Here is a 9713-nt window from a genome sequence, read left to right on the forward strand (position 1 = left end):
AGGGGCGTGTTCTGGGCGAGGGGCGGGACCAATGCCAGGGGCGAGTTCTGTGGGCGGGACCAATGTTCTGGGCGTGGCCTGTGTGGGCGGGGCCAGTGCAAGGGATGTGTTCTTGTGGATGGGGCTAGCTAATGCAAGGGGTGCGGTCTGTGTGGGCGGGGCCAATGCTAGGGGCGTGTTCTGGGCGAGGGGCGGGACCAATGCCAGGGGCGAGTTCTGTGGGCGGGACCAATGTTCTGGGCGTGGCCTGTGTGGGCGGGGCCAGTGCAAGGGATGTGTTCTTGTGGATGGGGCTAGCCAATGCAAGGGGTGCGGTCTGTGTGGGCGGGGCCAATGCTAGGGGCGTGTTCTGAATGAGGGGCGGGGCCCATGGCCTGGGCGGGGCCAATGGCAGGGCGGTTCTGGGAGAGACTTTGATTGGCACCCCAAGCCACTACCGCCCATCCTGGATGTCCAGGATGGTGAGGGCCTGGTCCTGGGGAGTACCCATGTGGGACCCTCTTTGTCCTCTTCCCCCAGCTCATCCTGGTGGCCAGCGACCTGGGCCAGCCCGTGCCATACGAGACCATGCAGCCGTTGCAGGTGGCTCTGGAGGACATTGACGACAATGAGCCCCTCTTCGTGAGGCCACCGGTAAGTGACCCGTCCTGTGTGCCAGCCGTGCCCATACGGACGCTCACCCACTGCAGACAGTCTCCACTGTATGCACGTGGTTGGAAACTGTACTTAGAGTTGCTGGTTACTGAGCAGTTCTAGTGAAGCTCAGAAGTAAAAGCAGAAAACCAGGGGTCCAAGGACACGGCTCAGAGTCGCTGGAACCCAGGCCTAGCTGTGGAAGCCCGCAGCCCTCCCCAGCGCTGGTGGGTGTAGCCCGAATGACCCCGACCCACCTGGGCCTGAGCAGTGCCACAGCACCGTGTCCACACGCTGAGCCTTCAGGCCTGCAACTGGGCAGCTTCACTGTGATGCCGCAGGCTACTGAGCACTGGCAGGGAGACCCACCTCCCCTCCCTGAAACAAAACCCACAGAAATGCCCGGTTCGAGGAGCTGTCGGAGCTCTGGTGTGCACGCACATCCGGAAGAAGCCCTCAGTCAGCTCTACCCCTCTAGCCGGGCTGACGCTGCAGGCCCGCGCAGCCTCTGATGTGGCATGTGGTTCTCACGCGCGTGGGATGAGCTGTTTCCTGTGAGCACGAGTGTGAGTACACTCGCAGGGGCACCAGCGGGCCCCTCACTCGGCCCCACCCTGTGGAGGCAGTCCCCAGGTGGCACTCCCGGGGCGCCTGGCGTGTATCCTAGGCCCAGCCGTGGGGCTCTTGCCCTGGCAGCAGTGCCTGTTGCTCACCCCACCAGGCCCAGGCAGTGCCAGCACCCACGAAAGCCCAGGCTTGTGTATCTGGCAGGAGCAGGCAGCCGGGGCCTGCCCGTCACCTCCTGTTACAACATCCCCTCCCCCTGCAGAAAGGCAGCCCCCAGTACCAGCTGCTGACTGTACCCGAGCACTCACCGCGTGGCACCCTCGTGGGCAACGTGACAGGCGCCGTGGACGCTGACGAGGGCTCCAATGCCATCGTGTACTACTTCATCGCAGGTGGTGGCCTATACCCTGGGGGTGGAATGACCCCAGTACCCACGTGTGGTGCCCTGGCCCTGCCCCCTCACCCTGTGCCCTGGCCCCACCTCCAGCTGGCAACGAAGAGAAGAACTTCCAGCTGCAGCCTGACGGCCGCCTGCTGGTGCTGCGGGACCTGGACCGGGAGCAGGAGGCCGTCTTCTCCTTCATCGTCAAGGCCTCCAGCAATCGCAGCTGGACCCCGCCCCGGGGGCCCTTCCCAGCCCTGGACCTGGTGGCTGACCTCTCCCTGCAGGAGGTTCGCGTGGTGCTGGAGGACATCAACGACCAGCCGCCACGCTTCACCAAGGCTGAGTACACTGCAGGTGCAGAGTCGGGAGCCTGGGCGTGGGGCGTGGGGCCCCGCCCCGCCGCTCACACCCCCACCCGTCCCTGCAGGAGTAGCCACAGACGCCAAGATGGGCTCCGAGTTGATCCAGGTGCTGGCCCTCGATGCAGACATTGGTAACAACAGTCTTGTCTTCTATAGTATCCTGGCCATCCACTACTTCCGGGCTCTCGCCAACGACTCCGAGGACGTGGGCCAGGTCTTCGCTATGGGTAGGGGCCTGGCCACTGCGGTGGGGAGGGGGCCTACAGCCCAGGGCTGTGTCTCTGCATGGACTGTGGTCTGGAAGACATGAAGTTCCAGCTTTGTGGCTAGCCAGAGTTTTCTTTTTTTCTCTCTCTCCGTGTGTGTGTGTGTGTGTGTGTGTGTGTGTGTGTGTGTGTGTGTAAAGCAAGATAGTTTTTATTGAACCAAGATATGAGGGAATCCTGTCTGCTCTCATACTGGCCCCAATTTCAGGCTCCAAACAGGTTTGTGGGGGCCTTTGGAAAGCCCCAGGGCACAGTGGCCAAGGTCCACATTGGCCAGGTCATCATGTCCATCTGCATCAAACTGCAGAACAAGGAGCATGTGACTAAGGCTCTCCACAAGGCCAAGGTCAAGTTTGCTGGTCATCAGAAGATCCACATCTCCAAGACACGGAGCTTTACCAAGTTGAATGTGGATGAGTTTGAAGATGTGGTGGCCGAGAAGTGGCTCATCCCAGATGACTGTGGGGTCAAATACACCCCGAGTTGTGGGCCTCTGGACTAAGGGGGGGACACTGCACACCTGAGCCTTGGAGATGCCCCCTCCAGCCCCTCCAGGACTCGACCCATCACAATCAATCCTGCGTCTTTATCAAAAAAAAAAAAAAGATGAGAGGAGAGAAAGAGGAAATGCTGTGTTTGAGAAAGAACACGGTTGTCTCCAGAGTGGGAAATAGCCCACATAGATAAGGAACAGAGACAAATCAGGGACAGCATGAGATTGAAGAACAAGTCTCGTGGCTGCTTTTTATGTCCATTCACTTCCTTTTTTCTCAACTCTCCATCTATCTGCTGTTCATCCGTCTGTCTGTGCCTCCATCCACCCATTCATCCAGTGGTCCAGCCACCCATGCATCCGCTCATGTGTCTGTCTATTCCCTGTCCATTCTTTTTACTTTTGATGTTTGTTTTGGTGCCACGCCTGGTGACGTTCAAGGGTAACTCGTGGCTTTGCACTCAGGAATTACCCGTGGCGATGCTCAGGGGACCGGATGGGCTGGCAGGGATAGAACCTGGATTGGCCGCGTGCAAATCAAGAGCCCTGCCCACTGTGCTGCTGCTCCTCTCACTTACCCTCACGTCTTTCCTTTGCCCGTCCACCACCCTTTCCCATCTTGCCCCCTTCTTCCTGTTCATGTGCCCACCTGCCCATGCAGGCATGGTGCCAGGCTCCGGGGCTCCAGAGTTGGGAGTGTGCCCTGTACTTTCAGCTCTGCATGCTTCCTTGTGTGTTTGCCCGTATTCAGCCACCCAAACTCTAGAAACTTCCTTGCCTCGTGCCTCGCTCATCCTAGTGCCTTCCCTGCAGCTCTCTGTCCACAGGAATCAATCCTGACCCCTTGACCTGGACATCCAAGGCTCACCGGGTCTCCCTCCTTCTCCTCCTCCTCCTCCTCTTCCTCCTCCTCCTCCTCCCCCTCCTCCTCCTCTTCCTCCCCCGCCCCCGGACCCGCAGCCCCAGACTCTCAGGGCCTGTCTCCATCATCTAGGCTGTGCAGTTCTGCGTCCCCTCAGCCGGCCTCACCCCCCCCCACCCCCCCGTCCTCCCTCCCTTAGGCCTTTCATCCCTCTGTCTTCACTTCCCGGGAGGTCTTTGCATTTTGATCACTCCCAGTAAGCACCCATTTGAAATCTAAATCCCGGGCCTCCACTGCCAGTGGCACAGCTGCCACCCTCCCTTCACGCCCTGGGCACCCACCCACTGCTCTGACTTCAGTAAAGTCAGCCAGAGAGCTCAAAGGCAGGTCACACGGCTGGGAGGTGGCGGCCTGGAGGCCAGACCCACTGTCTTCTGAGAGGAGACTGTTCTCTCTCCTCTGGCCGACTCTTCACTGTGATTGTGGAATTCTGAGAAGAGAGTGGGGTGTGTGTGTGTGTGTGTGTGTGTGTGAGAGAGAGAGAGAGAGGGAGAGAGAAGGGGGGACAGAGGGTGTGCTGGGTGTGGGTGATGAGGTGCTGAGAGCCATTCCAAACTTGTCATCTTTGGGGCAGGAGCAATAATACCACATGGAAGATGTTTGCCTTGCACCCACCTGACCCAGGTTCAATCCCCGGCATCCCATATGGTCCCTCAAGCACCACCAGGAGTGATTCCTGAGTGCAGAGCCAGGAGGAACCCTGAGCACTGCCAAGTGTGGCCCAAACCCAAAGTTGTCATCTTTGAGGCAGTACAGCCCAAGGCGGCATGTGTTTGACTGTGGTGTGTCGAGCTGTTGATGCCGGTACACGCCCCAGGCTCCCCGTTGGGTGTGTTGAGTAGGGGCGTGCTCACAGCAGGGAGACTTCAGCACACCAGCTAGCAGAGCGGAGCCCCACACTGCCCTCGAAATGGGCCCACCCCTCGCTGTCCCCGCTCCCGGCCCTCTGTTCTTGGCAGTGCCCGTGAGTCCTGTGTGTGGCCTCCCCTGGTCCTGGCCCCTTCGTGGGGGCACTGGGAGGCTGTGTCATGGGTGCTTCCCGCAGGGCACGTGGATGGGATCCTGCGCACCTTCGACCTCTTCATGGCCTACAGCCCTGGCTACTTCGTGGTGGACATCGTGGCCCGGGACCTGGCCGGTCACAACGACACGGCCATCATCGGCATCTACATTCTGCGGGATGACCAGCGCGTGAAGATCGTCATTAATGAGATCCCCGACCGCGTGCGGGGATTTGAGGAGGAGTTCATCCGCCTACTGTCCAACATCACCGGGGCCATCGTCAACACAGACGACGTGCAGGTGCTGCGGGCGCTGGCGGGAGGAGGCGGTCGGCCAGGAGCCGGGCAGGGCAGCTGGAGATGGCCCAGGGAGCCAAGCTCCCTCCCAGGCTCCATGTGGACCCCACGCCAGGATGCCCAAGAACCAGGATGTGGGGGCCGGAGCAATAGTACAGAGGGAAGGGCATTTGCCTTGCATGCGGCTGACCTGGGTTCGATCCCCAGGATCCCATATGAAACCCTGAGCACCTCCAGGAGTAATTCCTGAGTGCAGAGCCAGGAGTAACCCCTGAGCATCACCAGGTGCAACCCCCCTCCCCCCCCAAAAAAAGTATGGCCCCAGAACCAGAATACTTTTTTAAAGGCAAGGCAGAGGGCTGGGGTGATGGTACCGTGGGGAGGGCTCCAGCCTTGAATGTAGCTAACCTGGATTTGATCCTCAGCACCCTATATGGTCCCCCAAGTTCTGCCTGGAAGTGATCCCTGAGCACCACTGGGTATGGCCCACTTCACCTTTATAAAAAGGAAAAAGTAAAAGGAGGGGCAGAGAGTGGGGCTTGAGAGAGGGCGTAGGCACACGCCATGGCCCAGCCGGGGCCCGGGGGGCATCCTTCCAGCCCTCTGGCCCACGTCCTCCTCTGTGAGATGGTGCCTGGTCCATGAGGACCGAGGCCGTGATGGAGTGTAGGGGGTGAGGAGGAGGGCTCTGGCGAGGCCCGCCCCCTCCAGCCCCCCCACCCCTGCATCTGGTCCCTTCTCCCCAGTTCCACGTGGACAAGAAGGGTCGGGTCAACTTTGCGCAGACCGAGCTGCTCATCCACGTGGTCAACCGCGACACCAACCGCATCCTGGACGTGGACCGGTGGGTGGGGGTCCGTGGCCCGACGCCCGCCCTGGAGTTGGGGTGGGGCAGCTCCTGGTGGCCCCCCTCTGGGGGCCTGCGGAGGTGGGCAGGGCGGGGAGGGTGCCCAGAGCACGGTGCTCCTGCCTGTGCAGTGGGGTCTGAGCAGGATGCAGGGAGGTGGCCCTGCATGAGGGGTGCTCTTTAGGGGGCATGTCCACACTGCTCTCCTGGGCAGGAACTGGGCAGACTGGCCTGAGCGGGCGGGGATGACCGAGGCGGGCACTGAAGGCCCTGCCCCCACTCAGGGTCATCCAGATGATCGACGAGAACAAGGAACAGCTGCGGAACCTCTTCCGGAACTACAACGTCCTGGACGTGCAGCCTGCCATCTCCGTGCGGCTGCCCGAGGACATGTCCGTGCTGCAGGTACCCAGCGGCCCGGCCCCTCTGCCCCGGGGCACCCGCGCCTGCTCACGCCTGCTCCCCATTCCCCCCCAGATGGCGATCATCATCCTGGCCATCCTCCTCTTCCTGGCGGCCATGCTCTTCATCCTTATGAACTGGTACTACAGGACCGTGTGAGTGAGCTGTGGGGGGACGCGGCGCTGGGCAGGGCCCTCGTCCTGGACACCTCAGCCGTTCCCCCTCACCCCGCCTCTCTGCTTCTTTCCAGACACAAGAGGAAACTCAAGGCCATCGTGGCCGGCTCTGCAGGTGAGTGGGGCAGGGATGTGGGGCAGGCCTGGAGGACTCCCCGTGCTGTCCCCCCAGCAGAGGTGCCCCTCGCGCCACCGGGCCTTCTCCCTGCAGGGAATCGCGGCTTTATCGACATCATGGACATGCCCAACACCAACAAGTATTCCTTTGACGGGTGAGTGGGTGAGTGGGGTGTGGCGCCCCCTGGTGGCTGGCCGTCTCTCTTCTTGCAGCCTCAGAAATGTGCTATGGGCACCCCAAGTTTCAGGGAGCACAGACGGGGCACCAGGTGCAGGGCCAACCTTGGGCGCCAGAGCTGAGGCCTGCGGGTGTGCTAGGGCTGCAGGGAGCGCTCGCAAGCCCTCTCGGCACCCCAGTTCTGTGAGAGCAGTACTGTGGGCCCGGGTGTTGGCGTGAGCGGGGCTTAGGCCTGCCTTCTTGGCCCAACCTACTGGCCACTCCCTGGCAGGGCCAACCCCGTGTGGCTGGACCCCTTCTGCCGGAACCTGGAGCTGGCTGCGCAGGCCGAGCACGAGGACGACCTGCCGGAGAACCTGAGTGAGATCGCAGACCTGTGGAACAGCCCGACCCGAACCCACGTGAGGCTGGGCAGCGCCGGTGGGCTGGGGGCGGCAGGGCATATCCACTAACTCGCCGAGGGCTGGGTTCTGTGTGTGTGTGTGTGTGTGTGTGTGTGTGTATGCTTGTGTGCACACGGGCATGTTCACGTGTACAAGCGTGTGCACGTGCGTGTGTACACGCATATATGCACATGCACGCTTGTGTGTGCATGAACAGGTGTGCACAGATGTGTACAGACGTGCCACCTCTGCTCTGCACCCCTGCTCCATCTCACGGCCCCTTTCCCCAGGGAACTTTTGGCCGTGAGCCTGCAGCGGTGAAGCCTGATGATGACCGGTACCTGCGGGCAGCCATCCAGGAGTACGACAACATTGCCAAGCTAGGCCAGATCATCCGGGAAGGGCCCATCAAGGTGAGTCCCGGCTTCTGTGTACCACCCCCCATGGCCACTGACCAGTCTAGGGACCTACTCCAACTGCCAAGGCTTGGGGGGGGGGGCGGGAGCCTCTAGGACCACTCACCTGCTTTCACCTCCAAGGGAAGTGAATGAGGAGGGGGGCAGGCAGGGAGGGCCCTGGTGGGGTCTTAACCCTCTCCGTCCCCCAGGGCTCGCTGCTGAAGGTGGTCCTGGAGGATTACCTGCGGCTCAAAAAGCTCTTTGCACAGCGGATGGTACAAAAAGCCTCCTCTTGCCATTCCTCCATGTCTGAGGTAGCCGGGCGGGCTGTGTGCTGTGCCCCAGCTCTGGGGGTGCTTTCTCTCATTTCCACCCGCTCCTGTCTGGGGGTCTCTGGGCTCTGCAGCCAGAGGGGGGAACAACACAGATTTTATTTATTGGAAACAACACAGATTTTATTGATCTGTGTTGGTCCCAACACAGATTTTAATGATAAAGATTTACAAAGTTAGGCTTTAGGGTCAGAGACAAGATCATTCAGGAGGGAAGGCCTGGCATGTGGTTGACTCTCCTCTGATGTCCCACCTCACAGATCTTCCACCAAGGAGTGATCCTTGAGCACAGCCAGGTGGCAGTCGAAACACCTCCCTCCCCAGTTTACGTAAAATTTTATTAGTTTTAAAAGGGGCTGGAGCGATAGCACAGCGGTGGGGCGCGTTTGCCTTGCGCGCAACCAGCCCGGCCAAGCCGGGTTCGATTCCTCCACCCGTCTCGGAGAGCCCGGCAAGCCACTGAGAGTATCTCGCCCGCACGGCAGAGCCTGGCACGCTCCCCGTGATGTATTCGATATGCCAAACACAGTAACAAGTCTCACGATGGAGACGTTATTGGGCCCATTCGAGGAAATTGATGAACGGGAGGACCGTGACCGTGTGTGAGACCCTGGGCTTAGGGCCTCACACACTTTTATACTTATACACACACACGCGTGCACGTGTGCATACACAAAATAATTCAGACCTTTAGGGCCAAATAAACAGTGCAGGGCATAGGCATTTAGTCAGCCTATGGTCGACCCCAGTTGATTGCCAGCACTGGCCTCACTGGCCTGCTGGGCACTGCCAGGAGCCACCCAGAGCAGAGTCAGGAATAGCCCCAGAAGTCATGTGTGGCCCCCAACCCCCACCCCCATTCAAAAAAGAACCCAGGCTTCAAATTGAGCCTCTACCAGCTGTACACACAGCTCCATGGCTGGCTCCACTGGCTGCAGCTGGCACTGCCCCCGCCTGAGACCGTCCAACCTGGACCCCTCCCTCCACGCCAGACCCTTTACAGACCAAAGCAGATGCACACAGAGCTCTCCCAGCTGCCCCCACTCCTGAGGGCAGGCGTCCACGGTGCGTCCACGGCCCCCCTCTGCAGCGCTGGTGAGCGTGGCGGGAGGAACCAGGCCCCCAGCAGCTCGCCCTCAGCCCTCAGCCCCGGGTCCCGGCCTCTTGCAGCTGATCCAGACGGAGCTGGACGAGGACGCGGGGGAGCGCAGCCCCGGCCAGGGCAGCCTGCGCTTCCGCCACAAGCCGCCCACGGAGCTCAAGGGGCCCGACGGGATCCAGCTGGGGCATGGCAGCACGGGCACGCTGCTGGCCACCGACCTCAACAGCCTGCCTGAGGACGACCAGAGGGGCCTGGGCCGCTCGCTGGAGACGCTGACGGCGGCCGAGGCCAGCGCCCTGGAGCGTAACGCCCGCACGGAGTCGGCCAAATCCACGCCCCTGCACAAGCTCCGGGACGTGATCATGGAGAGCCCCCTGGAGATCACGGAGCTGTAGCTGCGGGGGCCGGGGCCCAGGGACCCCACACCTGCCGCGCAGCTGCCCCCGGCCAGACGCTCGTGCAGCAGCTGATCTCTACCTTCAGAAAATCTGTTATTTTTTTAAGAAAATCAAAAATGTTCAGTGTCTAAGGACAGGGAAGGAAGCTCACCGGGGGCCCCCGAGTGCCGACCGCTGGTTCCGTCCTGACGGGGGCCACGCAGAGCCCGTCTGTCCACACCGCGCGGGAGCTCCGTGGGGGCCGCCACGCCGTCCTCGCCCCATGGGACACGCTCCCAGCCCCTTCCCCGCGGCTCACAGGACAGACTGCCCCCCGGTCTCGACTGTAGCGTGTTCGTGTATCCCCCCTCCGCGATTTCAGTTAGTCCTTCGATAGCCCCCCTTGGTTCTGCTGAACTGTTATCACCGAATGTTTCTGGAATGGTCTGAATTTCAAAAAGAAAAGCACCTCACA

At 61.1% G+C, this 9713-nt stretch overlaps 1 protein-coding gene across 2 annotated transcripts in view; it reads left to right on the forward strand.

The window, feature by feature from the left end:
* LOC130022597 (cadherin-23) overlaps positions 1-9451 on the forward strand; it is a 67733-nt gene extending 58282 nt beyond the window's left edge. For both annotated transcript variants that reach the window (XM_056113363.1, XM_056113364.1), the window contains 13 exons: positions 520-633; positions 1463-1592; positions 1688-1939; positions 2013-2174; positions 4674-4930; positions 5673-5770; positions 6058-6178; positions 6251-6330; positions 6426-6466; positions 6563-6623; positions 6918-7047; positions 7320-7442; positions 8930-9451. In XM_056113363.1, coding sequence (XP_055969338.1) covers positions 520-633; positions 1463-1592; positions 1688-1939; positions 2013-2174; positions 4674-4930; positions 5673-5770; positions 6058-6178; positions 6251-6330; positions 6426-6466; positions 6563-6623; positions 6918-7047; positions 7320-7442; positions 8930-9256 — 1896 coding nt within the window. In that variant the 3' untranslated portion in view covers positions 9257-9451. The remainder of the gene's footprint in view (positions 1-519; positions 634-1462; positions 1593-1687; positions 1940-2012; positions 2175-4673; positions 4931-5672; positions 5771-6057; positions 6179-6250; positions 6331-6425; positions 6467-6562; positions 6624-6917; positions 7048-7319; positions 7443-8929) is intronic.
* The last annotated feature ends 262 nt before the right edge of the window (positions 9452-9713 follow it).

This window comes from Sorex fumeus, unplaced genomic scaffold, assembly GCF_029834395.1.
Source record: "Sorex fumeus unplaced genomic scaffold, SorFum_2.1 ptg000020l, whole genome shotgun sequence".
Taxonomy (NCBI): Eukaryota; Metazoa; Chordata; class Mammalia; order Eulipotyphla; family Soricidae; genus Sorex; species Sorex fumeus.